Source organism: Rhinolophus ferrumequinum, chromosome 9, assembly GCF_004115265.2.
Source record: "Rhinolophus ferrumequinum isolate MPI-CBG mRhiFer1 chromosome 9, mRhiFer1_v1.p, whole genome shotgun sequence".
NCBI lineage: Eukaryota > Metazoa > Chordata > Mammalia > Chiroptera > Rhinolophidae > Rhinolophus > Rhinolophus ferrumequinum.
In genome coordinates this window covers 86,392,738-86,409,544 of record NC_046292.1, presented here as the reverse complement: position 1 = coordinate 86,409,544, position 16,807 = coordinate 86,392,738, and the positions used below count along the sequence as shown (strand labels likewise).

The following is a 16,807-nucleotide window of genomic DNA, read 5'->3' as shown; positions in this document are numbered from 1 at the left end:
CAGTGTGTTTCTCCAGGGCTCATCAGCTTCAAGTCTTTCTCCTTCAACCTAGTTGTGGAGGGCGCAGCTCAGCTCCAAGTCCAGTTGCCGTTTTCAATCTTCAGTTGCAGGGGGCACAGCCCACCATCCCATGCGGGAATTGAACCTTGTTGAGAACTCGCGCTCTAACCAATTGAGCCATCCAGCCACCCCTCTGGAAGCTCAGTGGCAGCTCGTTGTCTTCAATCTAGTTGTGGAGGGCACAGCTCACTGGCCCATGTGGGAATCGAACCAGCAACCCTGTTGTTCAGAGCTCATGCTACATCCAGCACCCCACACTATTATTTCTTTACCATTATTGTGTTTTACTGTGATTGCAGAGAATATTTTTGTTGAAGAAGCTTTTCTCTTGCCTCCGATTGTTTCTTCAGCCAGACTTGCCAGTGCACCTTCATGCTCCCCATTTGATCCCCCAAGGACTTGGGGTGTTGAGGGCTGGGCATTATGGACCCTGGTGGGATGAAGCAGGAAGGGTGATAGACAAGCTGCTAGAAACGTGTTTTTACAACTCAAAAGAGTATTTCTGGATTGGATCTTGGACCTGGAAAGAAAACTCGCTGTGAAAGTCATTATTGCGCTAATTAGTAAAATTTGAAAAATTCCACTCTGCAGAGTGGAAAATAGTATTCTATTCATTTTAAGTGTCCTGATTTTTAGAATTCTACTGTGATTATATAATTGCATGTCTTTATTCTTAGGAACTATATGCTGAAATATTTTGCTGTAAAGGGGCATGATTATTCCCAAATAGTTCAGAAAACATGCATGCATACATATGTAAACACACACACACACAGAGGGGGATAAAGGAAACTCGGCAAATATTAACGATTGGGGAATGTGGGTGAAGCGTCTACAAGACGGTTTGTCTCATTTTGGCAACTTTTCTGGAAGTTTGAAATTATTTCAGAATTGAAAAAAGAAAGTCAAACGTCTGCTTTCTTTGTGTTTGCCTTATCAGTCAAACCGGAACAGTGTCCAGGCACCAGAACCAGAACACCATCCAGGAACTTCTGCAGAACTGCTCCGATTGTTTGATGCGGGCAGAGCTGATTGTGCAGCCGGTAAGCCCTCCTGTTCTCCTCAGGTATCCGGGTTGGCTTAGACTCTCATCACCCTCACCTGTGCGTCCTTAGTCACTGCCTTCCTTCATTGCCCTCTTAGTGTTTGGAGGTTATCTTTTTCAAAACAGACTGGAGAGGAATGTGTATCTTCTTAACCTACTTGCAATGTTGGTTTAACAATGGGAACCAGTTTTCACACAACGTTTTTTGTTTTTTTCCCCCAACAAATGTTTATTCTGTAGATTGCCACCCTTTTGGAATTGCAACAAGCTGTTGTCATTAATTTTGTAATACTTTCTGTTCCTAGAAATGTTACCTGACATGTTTATGTCACTGGATTGTAATGTACACCACTCATTCAATAAGGTTTTTTTTTTTTTCAGGAAAAAAATACCATATTGGGAGAACATATTTGAGAAACAAAAGATACAGAAAAATAAGCAATTGAAAGTTGAGGAAAATTTTTTGATATGAATGAGATAGATTAGGATCTCATTGAAACCGATTTAGAAATCATCGGTTTCATGATATTTTCGGTGGAAGATTTTTATTTGAAAACACTGTAGCATGTTCACATTTGCTCTGAGTTTGCTAAAAGCAGACTCGAGAATGTGGGGCCATGGCCACCTTTTCTATCCCTTCACCGATTGTATCTCTTCAGCAAGGGATTTGAGTGCTTCTGTCCTCGATGCTGACTTAATGCAGGGGTTAAATCTGGAATCTGGCTCATCACAAAGTCCCCCTATTATATAGAAAGAGGGATTTTAATCAAGAGAATTTATGTGTTCTGTTTGGAGAATATGTTCATATTCTAATTTCTTAATTTTAGATGTTGTGTGGGTTCCAGTTCTGGTTTACTTCATCCATCTTAAAACATAACTTCACTTTAATCCATGGAAGAAGATTTGGGGGCTCAGCAGACTAACTTGGTTGTAGTTGTGGTTGTTTCAAGTCTGACGTGAAACGCCCTCCTCTGTGTTCATCGCAGGCCTGGGATCCCTTTATGGAAAGCAGAACAGGGGCACCGGGGACCTTCCACCAGTCCCGGGCAGTGGGCAGTGGCTGTGGACCCGTTCTACACGTAGCTCCACAAATGTACATGGCGTCATGTTCTCAGTTTATTTTCACTTCTGCTCGTTGAGGTTCAATCATGTCAGGCTCACTTGGCCCAAGCCGAATGAAAGCAATTGTAAAATTCTAGAGAAAGCTCATATATGGCACTGAAGCAGCAGCCTTTTGTATGTGAACAGAGGAAGCTTTCTTTTCTTCTTTTTTTATAAAGAAAACACAACTTTATTTTGAAATAATTGTAGACTCACAAGCAGTTATAAAAACAGTATAGAGCAGTCTTTTGTACTCATGACCCAGCTTACTCCAAAAGTGACATCTCACGTAACTATAGTGTAGCATCAAAAACAGGAAATCAGTTGGTCCAATACAATGAATTAGACAGCTTTCTTTTGAAGAACTGAAAAGTTCTTTTCTCATAAGATGCAGGAAAAGCTCAGTTTGTGTGTAAAAGACCTTATCCAGCATAACTGTACAGTATTCTTACCTTAATGAAATTCCCATTAGGTGAGAGTTGTGTGTGAACATGAAAGATAGGCATTTAACATAGTAAAGAAAGGGAAAGATTAGCATTCTGTTAAAAATGCTTTTAAAAGCCTGGTGAAAATTTAAAATATAGTCCACAAACTTTGGTTCATGAATCTCCGTAGATTTGCCCCCTTTCTCAAATTAATAAGATAATTTTCAGTTAGCAATTTTTTGCAAAATGGAAGAGTGTAATATGTAAGTTTACAGCAGAAGCTTTTGCTTCCATTGACACACATGAAGCTTTTCCCCCCAGTACAGTATTGTGTTTCCTTCATGTGAATTCTTTCTTTTAGGAACTGAAATATGGAGATGGGATGCAGCTAGTTCGGAGCAGAGAACTGGACGAGTATTTTGCTCAGGCCAGTGACCAGATGGAAATTACTGACAGCTTGATCAGAGAGATGCGACAGATGGGCCAGCCCTGCGATGCTTATCAGAAAAGGTATTGCCCAGGGAGCACGGATGCAGGCAGGCCTCATGAAGAAGAATGTCGTACACCCGGTTACACTCAGTCCCACGACTCAAGTCTTCCCTTGGAGGAAGCAGATATTCCCAAGGAAAGTCTCGCTTACTTGGTATTCCACGGCTTTCTGTATCTCTAACACAAATTGCCTAAAACCACTCCCTTCATCTTTTGTGGAATCACAGAGCTGCTGTAGGAAGAACTGAACAGACCTGCTCAAAAGAGTGTGCTTATTTTGAAGAGCTGAGTTTGTTATGAGTCATTAACTGTACCTCCCTTGAGGGGAACAGCAAAGGCCTTTGACACGGCATTTGATGTTTAAGAGTCTAATGTCAAGTCAAGCTCAAGTTTAATGAGAAAAAAAAAATGAGACTCTTAGAGTTGAAAATGCAGTTTAAAGCAGAGGTGTGGAGTCTGATTTTGCTCTCAAGGTACCCAGAATTTTGATTTCAAAATTCCCAGGGTGAATGAAACTCATGAGAAAGTGAAAGCTGCTCCCAGGTTACACAAAAGCCAATGATACTCGTGACTTTTTCACATACAAAAACTTAAATATTATGATGCTCAAAGACTGCAACATCATAATATTTAAGTTTTTGTGTGTGATCAAGATTCAGATCACGTGGTAAAGAAAAATCTTCTTCAAAGAAAGCATTTGTGACCTCTCTACTGACACAAGGGAGACTCAGAAAAGGGGACATCTACCCAGCACATGTTTTCATAGGCTGTTTTCCTGCCATGGTATAATGGTTTTCCTTCCCTTTCAGACTGCTTCAGCTCCAGGAGCAAATGCGAGCCCTGTATAAAGCCATCAGCGTCCCTCGAGTCCGAAGGGCAAGCTCCAAGGGTGGTGGAGGGTACACCTGTCAGAGTGGTTCCGGCTGGGATGAATTCACCAAGCGCCTCACCAGCGAATGTCTGGGGTGGATGAGGCAGCAGAGGGTAAGTGAGCGGCTTCCAGAGGGACGAGGGCCGGTTCTCAAACCTTCCAAGTCTGTGTAGGCCAGAGGTGTGGAACGGGGCAGGACCAGCCTCAGTGGTCAGGCCATAAAAAGTGTTCTGGACCTCAGCTGGCAGCAAAAACGTGCTGATTTTGGAACTTTTCTCTTATGTAACTTGACAGTGGGCTTCTTTTTTGAAATGAATGAAACTTGATAGTTTTTCTCCCCCTCTTGTGTGGCTTACAGACTCAGCCTCATTGCTTCGTAGGCATACTTTATCACTCAGGTAATATTTAACAGGTGTAATGTAATTAGATTTTGGCTTTTTACCTCTTACTGTGCACAAACGGAAAATCTGTTGTGGGAGCTTATGTGCTAAAAAACTCCATTGTTGTCCTGAGTGGTAACTGACCTCACATGTGTTACTGATAGGTGCTTAAAAAAAAAAGAAAAAACACGTTGTGGAGGCTCAAAATGTTGACAAATTTGGAGGAGCTAGAAACAGTAAAACTGGATATTCTGGTTTGGGCTCATTAGTTGCTTACTTTATATTTCTGAAGTGTCAGCTGTCTTGTTGTGCAATCATTACGTCACTGGTGTGGGAGTGAAGTAAAGTAATGGCAACTGGAGTATGTACTGAGCCTTTCGCTAGAACCGGAGTTTCTACAAAGTATTTTTCGATGCTAATTACTGTTTTGTTGTTTTATGTAGTAATTATGTGCTGTAATGAACAGGTGGCAGTGGAAATACGCCATAATCATGGAGATGGGAATTTTATAATGAAAACCTGATACTAATGAACCATTTTCCTCTTGAGAAGGTGGATATGTTAGCATGATAAGTTGTGGAGAGATCGTTTGTTGTGCAATGTGGTTGTGGTTGTAAGAAATACTGGTTTTATTATTACTTATTCTGGACCAATTTAGGAGTGGCTCTAAAATTTCTTGACCACTAAAAAAGTTTTGTATGTGTACTTTGCTATGTGGTGAGGCTTATGGGACTAAACATTCATTCCTTCAGTTAACTTTTTAAACCACTTATTATAAGGACTAGATAATATTATAGAAATTAGGGCTTATACAGGATAAATGTAAGTTATTGTCATGCGGGGTCTCTGGTCCCGCTTCACGCACAAGAACACGGGACATGGTGAGGCCAAAAAGGAACAACAACAGAGCCATAGATAGGGGAGTCATACCACTATATTCTCGATGGCGGCTGGTTGAGACACAAAAGCAAACATCCGCCAGTACCCCAACGAAGGGTCTTCCTGCACCCCATTCTTGCTGGCGGCTGGGCAAGACACAGGAAGTAGGATCCACACGATCCGCAATCCACCATCCACGCTTGCTAACCCCACTTGCTAGCCGCAATACGCCGCTCGCTTCTCTGCCAACCATCCAACCTCCTAGCATAGCCATGGCAGTTATATTAGTGGCTAATGGCCAACCGGTTACAGCCGATGGCCAACTAGTCACAGCTGATGGCCATCTACTACCCGAGCCAGCACCTTTCCGTGTGAGGTTGAGAGCCTGGAAACTGCTCTCTAGGACTCTGTCCCCACAGTTATTATCCCAGAAACCTAAGTACAAAAACTTATTTGCTGTTTTCAAATTCCCTTCTAATCTTTTAAAAATTGAAGTACAATTGACATAGAATATTATATCAGTTTCAGGTGTACAACATGGTGATTTGACATTTGTATACATTACAAAATTCCCTTCTAATCTCTGAACATACATTTCTTAAGCATTTATATGTATTGGCACCATGACAAAAAAATGAGGGTTCAAAAATTATGTTCCAGGGCCCTGAAAATGAATATTATGGAAGAAAACAAGATACGTACACCCAAATGCCAAATTTCTCTCCAGAGCAGAGTGGGATTAAATGCTGTGTTTGAGCTGTAATAAAATCCTGCTCAGGTAGGAGTGGGGGAGGGGTGGCGCTCCAGTTCCTGTGGAATGGAGAGGTCCAAGGAAGGCTTGGTGGGGCTTGAACTACATCTTAAGGATCAGCAACGTTAGGTGAAACAACCTTTGAACCAAATTATGAAACGTCAAATCCCTAATTTCTTTTTAGTATGACAGTTATGTAAAACATCAGCTTAGAATTTGTCACTTTCTGTATTCATGTTGGGTGTAGTTTTGTAAGAATTTCTTTGTAGCAAGGGCTCAACATTTTTAAATTTTGGAAAATGGCATCACTATACGGACTCAGTTTTCCTTTGTGGTGGTGGGAGCATTTTCTAACAGATGCAGTTGATGAGTGATGCTTTTCAGATTAGGTATCCCCTATGGTTTCAAAAGAACTGTGCAGTTTTATCACTTACCGCTGGTTGTCTCTGGGATTCTCTCAGGCCCCTTTTCTCTTACCCCTTCTTCCCGTAAGCATAGCTTGCATTCTTGCTCTCACTCCCAGGAGACTGAGCTGCAGGGCCCCAGCTGATAAGGGAGCGCTGTCCCCAGCAGTATAATCAGCAGGCAGTCACACATCTCTGATGCCAGGGTTTTGTGTTGTTGCCCTGATTTGTGTTTCTGCTGATGGACCAGTCAGATACTATACACCTGGCTGGTAATGAGGGGCATGAGCCAGAGCCTGGGCACCTCGTTGACTTCCCAGTGCACTCAGCTGTTTATGTGAAAGCCAAAATGAGCTGTGGGAGAGAAGGGTCAGAGTCCTGGGTAAATTTCAGTTGTCTGACTCTGAAATGGCTCCCCTTTCTGAAAGCTTGCCAAGTATATTGGAACATGGATGTGGCTTAGAACAATGTGTGTTATGTTCTTGCTGCAATACCAGACTGGAATGTTTGACTTTGGCATGTCTAAGAGATGACACAGGTGATTTGGAAATTTACATGAGCTCAGGCAAAAGAAAGACGAGATAATAGGCTTGACACAGTACGAAATTTGTGGCATAATATGTTTGATTCTTATTATGTGGCATTCTTAAATCTGAAGGAGTGGAGACTCAAAATAGAAAGTTAGATTTAGTGTTTAAAAAGCTAATATAAATCCATGATCTCGGTGTTGCCAACATTCATTGAAATTCAGGCATTGTGTATACATAGTAACTTCTCTTTGAAATGAGCCATAGGGAGGGAGTTCTGCTTCCTGAAAGGTAACAGTAAATGCTCACTTTAAAGAGTCAACAGTTATATTAATCTAAACAATTTAGAGAAAAACAACAAAAAATACTTTTAGATTAGTTATTTAGCTTGGGAAGTAGGATATGATTGAGCTTAATGAACTGTTTTTGATACACATTTTAAAATGACCGACTATAGAAACTTCTATCAGTATTTTATAACACTACATGTTAGGTATAGTACAGAGACAGACACACATACTATGCACGTGCACACACGCACACCACTTGCATGTGTACACGTAGATTTTTTTTTTTCTTCAGAGGCCATGATCTAGGTTTCAAGGATCTCTTTTTCTGCATCCTCTCTCCTCAGCCCATCTTGAGCTGAGGTCAAACAAGTTGAGGGAAGTATTTGGCAACCCCCATTAGATATTTGGAAATGCCAAGCCTTTAAACTTTTTTGCGGGGGTTCTGTGGTGAGTATTCACATTTCCAGTTTTACTGGAATGGAAGCTGTGTATGTCCCTTGGCCCTCTGGCCCCTGATGCTGTCGGTGAGGGGAGGTGAGTGCATGGGATCCGGAATGAAGGGCTCGCTCTTTCCCTCGCAGGCGGAGATGGACATGATTTCCTGGGGCGTGGACCTGGCCTCCGTGGAGCAGCACATCGGCAGCCACAGGGCCATCCACAATGCCATCGGGGACTATCGCTGGCAGCTGGACAAAATTAAAGCCGACCTGGTACTTTGAAATGTTTCCCTTTAGTGGCTTCGAAAAGTGTACTGCAGGATTGTGTGTAATGACTTGATCCCAGGCAGTTTTGTCTGACACATTAGTCTATAATTTCTTTCCCAACAGACTGGAAATTTTTAAAAATCCCATTTCATAAATGGGGAAGTGGAATCCGATAGATCTACTAGAGATTAACTCTCGAGGCGGGGGCCGTTAAACAAAAGGCTAAGGGAATGCAGACACTCATTTGTGTGCAGTTTGTAAATGAGTATTTTTGGGGGTGGTAGTTCTTTTCTGCAGAAAGCAGAGCATCTCTTCAAACAGAGAAAATCTGACAGTCATACAGTTTTATGTCCATGGTGAATCCTTTTTTATGTGGTAATTAAAATGCATTTCTACTGAGGGAAATTATGTTTCTTACTGGTACCTTCCATTTGCTAAAAGGACTGACTTGAAGCTGGGTTGAGAATTACAGCGTAAAATATCTATCTGATTTTAGGTGCTTGATTTCCCCCAGATGTCTATACTTTTTTTTTTTTTTTACTTAGAACAGAGCTATTTACTACTCATCCTCCTTTCTTCCGACTTTCTTTTTTGCCTTACTTTTGTCCACCTGAGTATCTGACCAATTTTCTCTAAGATCTAGGGAGCCCTAAATTGTATTTTTAGACTTTTACAATTTTGTAACAAGTTGGTCTTTAAATGACAGTGATCACGCCTTCACTCTGTGAAGATGGCACTGCCAGGCCAGGGAGGGTTTGTCTTCAAACCATCTGGGAGATGGCCCTGTAGGTAAACGATTTCATAGAGCGAATCGTCTTTCTATCGAAGGATGTGAAGTCAGTATCTGACAAAAAGGAGGTTTAGAGGGGCTGCTGTTTCTATAGAAACCCGCAAGGGGAATGAAATCATTACCTGCACTTTGTCTTCTAGCGTGAGAAATCTGCCATCTACCAGTTGGAGGAGGAGTATGAAAACCTGCTGGTAAGCCAACTTCTTTCTGAAGTTTCTGTGTTCAGTTCAATTCAGTCCCATCCATATGGAGCACAGTCTGGGGGTAAGGTACCTTCCAGGTGTTCTAGGTATACTAATGACCCTGAAAGTACCTGGAAATATACGTAGGGCCTTGTAGATGCTAATTTCATTTCTACTGCTGTGTTTCCTTTAGAAGTGAATTTTAAAAGAATTTTTTTTCCCCCTGAACACAGTACCTTGTGCTGTTCTACTTGCAAGTTAAGGGTCACGTAAATAGCACTTGTCAAGTACTTGCAGTTAAAGCAAGCTTTTGCACTTGAGGATTACAGCCTTTTTTATGAGGTATAAGCACAAATAAGGCTTGTTTCCCTTAGACAGAGGTTTACCATTTTGTGATGGACTCGGAATCAATTACTTGATTCATGAGAAGAGATATTTCCTTCTTCTGCCTATTTGTACCACACTATCTTCACTGTTCAATATTTCCTTATTGGAAGTGACACTATTTGGATAACATGGCTAGTAGTGACACAGTAGTTTTCATAGTAGGTCTGGTGTGTGACTGACTGATGGCACCATGAATTTTTGGGGTGTGAGAGAGAGGGCAGAAAAAGCTTGATCTATCTTTTTAAGAATCCCATTTCCCCCTTTGTAATCTAAAACTAATCATTGAACCCAAACATCTGAATCAAGAGTCTTCAGGATTAAGCTGTTCATTGAATCTAAAATTGCTCCCTTGTTCATCGCAAGTTTGGATGGGTCCTTTTCACATACCAGCTGGTCAGTGAATACAGGAGGTTAACCTTTTACCGATTCTTGTGCTCTTTTTGGTAAAAAGGACCATGTGGGTGTATCCTTGAAATTTGTGTATTGTTATCCTAACGCTGCTTCTGAACGTCCTGTGCAGAAAGGGTCTTTTGAGAGAATGGATCACTTGCGACAGCTGCAGAACATCATCCAGGCGACGTCCCGAGAGATCATGTGGATCAACGACTGCGAGGAGGAGGAGCTGCTCTATGACTGGAGTGACAAGAACACCAACATCGCTCAGAAACAGGAGGCCTTCTCCGTAAGCTCGCCCCCCGCCCCTTTCCTTGTAGGTGCTTGCCTCGTGGTGTTGCCTTGGAGGCCAACAGGTGACAAGGTGGGGATGAATGGACTGGTCATAATTTCATCAGCCAGTTGTGATTCAGCCTGTGTTAAAATGGTCGTGAAAAACCACTCCTTTCTGAAAGCTTTTCAGTGGACTTAAGAGGAGTAATGCATTGTTTAACATCCCAGGAGACAGTAGAGAGTGTAAGAATGAGTTCACTCAGATATCCCAGAGTGTGTGTACCACAGTAGCCTAGTGGATTAAAACCTGGAATTAGAAAATCTCAGTATCAGTTGTGGCTCTGTCACTTTACTGTGTGAATTTGGACAAGACGTGTCATCATTCTGGCCTTAGCCATATACCAGATGATTTCAAACATCCTTTCAGGTCTTAAACATCCTTTCCAATATAAAAAATGCTGTGATTTTTAATGCTAGGAAAACATAACAAGATTCTTTGGCATTGTTCAGTTCCATAATGCAGTTTTGTATTCACCTTCCTTTAAATACGGTGGGAATGATGGAAGACCAATGGTGACTTGCTCTGAAGGATTTGTTTTTCTTTCATTCACAGATACGCATGAGACAACTGGAAGTTAAGGAAAAAGAGCTCAATAAGCTTAAACAAGAAAGTGACCAACTTGTTCTCAATCAGCACCCAGCTTCAGACAAAATCGAGGTAGGCTCCTTGAGATTTACATTTTTATTAGGGAAAACAAGGGAAACTTTTCATAAAGTAGGACTATACAAATGAATGATTCATCATAAAGCCACAAGAAGTTTATTTTATATTTTGGGATCAATACCCTAGACTAGGGGTTGACAATCTTTTTTCTGGAAAGGACCAAATAATATTTAAGGCTTACAGGATATTTGGTCTCTGTCAAAATTACTTAACTCTGCCATTGTGTGGAAGCAGCCATAGCTATACGTAAATGAATAAACGTGACTGTGTTCCAATAAAACTTTATTTATAAATGCAGGCAGTGGGCTGGATGTGGCCCTTGGGCTGTAGCTTGCTGACCTCTGCCCTAGACTGCCATCTGGGGCTGTGCTCAAGGTTGACATTAGCTGGTAGCACTGGTATGTTAAAAAATTGGTTGTTAAAAAATTTGAAATAGTTCCGTATCAGTTGGTGAGAATCACTGCCTTAAGTCTCTCCAGCCCTCTTCCTGGGTGCCTTGGACTTCCCCATCTAGCACCTGTACAGGAACAGGGCTTGGTGCAGGGGAGGAAGAAACCCTGCGCCAGTGTCTGTTCTGATTGGTCAGTAGTCATGTCATTTGGGTGAATACTTTAATACTCTTATGGTATCTGTTTGTTAAAACTGGTATTACACTTGAATTTCTACCATACCAGAAGTTCCCTGTTGGGAAGTTCTGTTTTTAACTTTTGGGAAAAAGTTTGCTTGATTTGGAATTCGATAAAAAATATTTCATAGCTTTCATTCATGCTCACATATCTACCCAAAAACAGATGCCTCTATAGCGCTGAGTGGTGGTGAGACAGCTGATGTTTTCTTGTTTTCAGGCATATATGGATACTCTTCAGACACAGTGGAGCTGGATTCTTCAGATCACCAAATGCATTGATGTCCATCTCAAAGAGAATGCTGCCTACTTTCAGGTTTTTATACTTAGTAATGATTTAATTGTCTTTTAGGTCTTAATACCTTATCTTTTGAATGTGTTTTTAAAAGCATCGAAAATAATCTTCAAAATATTGCATAAATTTATTTGCCATATACATTTATTTGCAATATAATTTGCAAAAATCTTTATTGATTTTTAGTTTAGAGGAGCATAGATAGGTAACCTGGTCATCAATCACTCAAATGTCCCTTGTCATATCAGTTAATATACTTGCTTCTGTAATGCTTTCTTTAGCCACCTACCAAGTAGATTCTTAGTGAAGATAGTCCTTGAAATAAAACTACTGGATGATATTGCTCATTGAGTTGCTTTTCACTGACATGAGATCACTCTCATCCTTAATAGTTTTTTGAAGAGGCCCAGTCGACTGAAGCCTACCTGAAGGGCCTTCAAGACTCCATCAGGAAGAAGTACTCCTGTGACAAGAACATGCCTTTGCAGTGCCTGCTGGAGCAGATCAAGGAGCTAGAGGTATCATCTCAGACCCAGGCCCTTGGCAGCCTTACACAGGAGCGATTTAATGCCCCCACCAACGCAGTTCAGACTGCACATTTGCAGAACAGCGTATGCCCAGCTCAAGCAAGCATTTTCTTCATCTTTCAATGGCTTTTCTCAAAATAAATTTCTTTACATGCTTAGCTACCGTTGAAAATGACTTTTGCTTAAGTAATTTCTATTGCTCAAAACAAAAATGGAGAGAATACTGATTATAATACTTAACGTGAAAATTCCTCTGGCAAAGAATACTTCAAGTTTTATCAACATAAATGTCCTTTTGCACAATGATGTTCTTTTCCTGTCCACTTAATTCATGGCTGTGCAGCTTCTGGAGTCACTTCTTATGACAGGTTCCCATAGACCCTGAAGATAGATGAATTTGTGGTTTTTAACAGCTAATGCAATTATAACAGTATCTCATTTGTAATGTCACAGTAGCTATATTAATGTCATTTGAAGATGTTATCTAAAATTCACAGAGTATCTATGTTAAAGTATGATTTTATTTGTAATTGCAGAAAGAACGAGAGAAAATCCTTGAATACAAGCGTCAGGTACAGAACTTGGTGAACAAGTCCAAGAAGATTGTGCAGCTGAAACCACGTAACCCAGACTACAGAAGCAATAAGCCCATTATTCTCAGGGCTTTGTGTGACTACAAACAAGACCAGGTGTGTACTCGCTTATTCAGAGCAATACAAAAGCTTTCCCTTCCTCTTCATACAGAGTTTTGTCAGTCAAGAGAGCAGAATTTAATCTAGATTTCAGTGAGCACCATAGTAAATGTCTTTTCTTTTGTATGCAAAGCAGCAAGCTGCTGAATAAATGCAGCAGCTTTGTTCTGAATTACATGCTAGTTGTCAGTAATCAGGGCAGGGTATTTTTAAACCATTCAATTTTCCGGCTTAGTACTTCTAATATGAAAAACTTATTTATCTGTGATCACTTATCTTTTAATTACTGAATATAAAAGAAATGAGAAAGGTGACCAGTATGCTGGATACAAAGTGAGTGTCATTGCAGATTTTATGCAGTAATTGAGCATATTAATTCTGCAGGTTCTGTGGTAAACACCGGCATTTATATTGAAAGATGACTTGTTTTTAGTAATAATTTATTATTAATTATTATTAATTCCCACAGTTCTACTTTCTTATAGAAACTATGGAGGATTTAAGAAACATAAAATGTGTTTAGTTGATTAGATAAATGATATGAAACAGCGGAGTTTATTCTATCATGCAGAAATGTTTTAAGAGCTTTTGTATGGAGAAGTAAGAAGTACGAGTTGAAATGGAGATTGAAATACATAAATATCAAGGTTGTTACATTTTACTAGTTAAGATACTTGTCATATTTTAAATACTCATTTTAAGGAGCTATATAGAGTTAATTTAGAAAAGAAGCTATTTAGGTGATGGAGTTAATTTAGAAAGTTGCTTTTCTGAAGACCTGATACCAGAACTTTTTTATTTTTGTTTTAAAATTTTGAGAGCAAATGAATGAGACAAGTGACTCCCTCACACTAAACTCTAATAATAAAACATGAGCTCACAAACATAGAAAAGCCGTGGATTGAGTTTTTGCTTTACAAAAGGACTTTTCACTTTATGGATGGATTCCCCAGGCTATCTTTGGAAAGTTGCTTCACCTAATTCACTTTATACACACTTTTCAGGCTCACATGTATTATTTAAAGCATCAGTGTTGCTGGGTTATGTACAGATTATCTTCACGTGAGGAAAAAAGAATAAGATAAAAAGCTCAGACAGCTTGCATGTTTTCATCTCTATTTGTATCGTTGAGAAGAAAGATACAAATGTGTACTCATGCATAAAGCCACAATACGGATGGGGTTGCTTGCCTTACAGAAAATTGTGCACAAAGGGGATGAGTGCATCCTGAAGGACAACAATGAGCGCAGCAAGTGGTATGTGACGGGCCCAGGAGGCGTGGACATGCTCGTTCCTTCCGTTAGTCTGATTATTCCTCCGCCGAATCCCCTGGCCGTGGACCTCGCTGGCAAGTAAGTTGTTGAAGTTTCTAGTAGCCATGACATGAACGAGAGTGGAGAGAAATAGGGCAAATGCTTCTAGAAGATACTTAGACACACGGTTCCCTATGATAACCTCACACCCCAAAGGAACCTCACGAAGGTCCCTTAACATTATCTTACAATTCTATGTTAAAGATACTCTAGTTTTTAAGGGAGGATGAAAAGAATGTCTGATTGTAGGAGCACTGGACTATATAATCCTGTTATATACTTTAAAGGCATTATTTCAAAGTTCTTCCCTTCTTAGACAATCAGTAATTTTGCATGTAGCCACAAGTATAAAATGCCCCATGTCAATATTTGCTCATCAATAGGTGGAGCGTTCATTTTACAGATGGTCCATGGCAGATTCTTCTAAACCTTCAGTCATGGAAATCTTCAGCCACCTTCAGAATAGGGAGGGTTGCATAATGAGCCCCAAATGCTAATTTCTAAGCTCATTCCCAACCGCTTTCTCCCTGGTGCCCCACCCAGTCAGTAGTAGACTTCTGTCAGTTAAAAAGTGTGTTCAGCAAACAACACACAACAAAAAAAAATTATACTATTTTGATCAAAATGATTCTCACTATCTGTACTAATGTAGGTCATTGAGAATGTACTTTGGGGGAGTAACTCAGTCCAAATGCCCTGAACTGTTGAATGTTTTGAAAATTATCCATTTGCCCCTTCCTCTCTTAGTTCGAGTTTTAGTTTTTTTGTGAGTTCAGGTAAGCGTGTCCAGGTTTCCCATTTGGGATACAGTTTGACAGCCGTGATTTCCTTTTGTGCTGCCTAGGATCGAGCAGTACTACGAAGCCATCTTGGCTCTGTGGAACCAGCTCTACATCAACATGAAGAGCCTGGTTTCCTGGCACTATTGCATGATTGACATCGAGAAAATCAGGGCCATGACTATTGCCAAGGTAGGTCCCCAGGACCAGCCAGGCTGCTCCCTACCCTGCATGCTTCCACCCGCAGACCTTCTAGCGGTGTAGCTGATGCTGTCGTAGCTCATCAGGAGAACCAGCTCAGCCTGCCATAGAGTTTCTGGCCTGTCTGACACAGAATGGGAGGAATTCACATGTAGCTGGTTATGAGAGAAATTCGTTACTTGACAAGACAGTAGTACCTGTGGGGAAGGCACGGGGTCCTATAGTATCCTGGATTCTATTCTCCTTAGATGTAATGGAAAGTTAGGTTATAAATTACTGACTGGATATCACAGAAGTAAAAGAATTCTTGGATGAACACCAAAGCTTTAGTTACTGAAGATCAGTGGTAATCAAATTGGGGTGCAGGAATCCCAGGTGAGGGGACCGTCTTGGGATGAGTAGGGTGGCAGTGAGGAGAGGGGCACGAAATGGGTCAATTTTGGCTCCCCTTGACCTTCTCTCTTTTTAGTCAGAGAATCTGCTTTATGTTTGGAGCTTCTGAGTACTTCCTTTGAAGAATAAAATTGTGTAGCAAAAGAAAACTGAGAGCCCATTGTTATGTTTCATAGGGGCAATCTCTACCCCTCAAAGACCTTTTGTATTTCCATGGTCCCAGGGTGAGCGTTGCCTCAAGCCCCATCTAGCACAGGGTACTTCCCAGCAAACTTTTCCCTGGTCACACTACGGGGGCCACCATAAGTCACTTCTACCTGGTTTACTTCCAGCTGAAAACAATGCGGCAGGAAGATTACATGAAGACAATATCTGACCTTGAATTACATTACCAAGAGTTCATCAGAAACAGCCAAGGCTCAGAGATGTTTGGAGATGACGACAAACGGAAAATGCAGTCTCAGTTCACGGACGCCCAGAAGCACTACCAGACACTGGTTATCCAGCTCCCTGGGCACCCCCAGCACCAGACAGGTCAGTCGGGAGCATCCTTCTCTTTGTATCAACCCTACATGCAGTTTCTGTAAAAAGGAAGTAGTTGGCATAAAACTAGTTTCAGAATTATTTCTTTGAAAAATAATGTGCCAAAAGTCATTTATTTATACACTAAATTTTCTGAATCAAAGCAGAGGAAGTAGCTACACTATCATGGAGTATGGATTTTTTTGAGGCCTAACACCCTTCTAACTGGGAATTCTCTGATTTTTGTGGTCCTAACATATTTTCACAGTAACCACAACTGAAATCACTCATGTTGGTTCCTGCCAAGACGTCAACCATAATAAAGTAATTGAAACCAACAGAGAAAATGACAAGCAAGAAACGTGGATGCTGATAGAGCTCCAGAAGATTCGCAGGCAGATGGAGCTCTGCGAGGTCAGAATGACTCTTAAAAACATACTTCAGGCTGACCAAGGGTCTTCTCACCATATCACAGTGAAAATAAATGAGCTAAAGGTAGGTATCCATTAATATTTTGCCTGATTGTCAGTATATTTATATTTATCTGCAAACTAATTAAAAAACTTCTTGGTTTAAGTATTTGTATGCAAGAAACATTAATTTTCAAGAAAACAGGATTTGGGCACAATTTCTTTTTTTCTTTCCCATGCTTCCAAATTTATAGAAGTTTATCAAGCTGGGGATTAAGCCACCTTTGTGGGTTGCTGAGTCAGGCTACCGGGTTCTTCCTTTGTGCTATATCTTTGTTCATTTCAAAAGTTTTCACAAACAATAATTCGGCTTCT

At 40.7% G+C, this 16,807-nt stretch overlaps 1 protein-coding gene across 3 annotated transcripts in view; it reads left to right on the top strand.

Moving 5' to 3' along the window:
- DSP (desmoplakin) overlaps positions 1–16,807 on the top strand; it is a 41,026-nt gene that overhangs the window by 11,399 nt on the left and 12,820 nt on the right. For all 3 annotated transcript variants that reach the window (XM_033113599.1, XM_033113598.1, XM_033113597.1), the window contains exons 2-15: positions 1,001–1,103; positions 2,993–3,141; positions 3,930–4,104; positions 7,804–7,932; positions 8,857–8,907; positions 9,806–9,967; positions 10,565–10,669; positions 11,521–11,616; positions 11,988–12,113; positions 12,659–12,811; positions 14,012–14,166; positions 14,972–15,098; positions 15,833–16,034; positions 16,291–16,517. In XM_033113599.1, the coding sequence (XP_032969490.1) occupies positions 1,001–1,103; positions 2,993–3,141; positions 3,930–4,104; positions 7,804–7,932; positions 8,857–8,907; positions 9,806–9,967; positions 10,565–10,669; positions 11,521–11,616; positions 11,988–12,113; positions 12,659–12,811; positions 14,012–14,166; positions 14,972–15,098; positions 15,833–16,034; positions 16,291–16,517 (1,960 nt within the window). The remainder of the gene's footprint in view (positions 1–1,000; positions 1,104–2,992; positions 3,142–3,929; positions 4,105–7,803; positions 7,933–8,856; positions 8,908–9,805; positions 9,968–10,564; positions 10,670–11,520; positions 11,617–11,987; positions 12,114–12,658; positions 12,812–14,011; positions 14,167–14,971; positions 15,099–15,832; positions 16,035–16,290; positions 16,518–16,807) is intronic.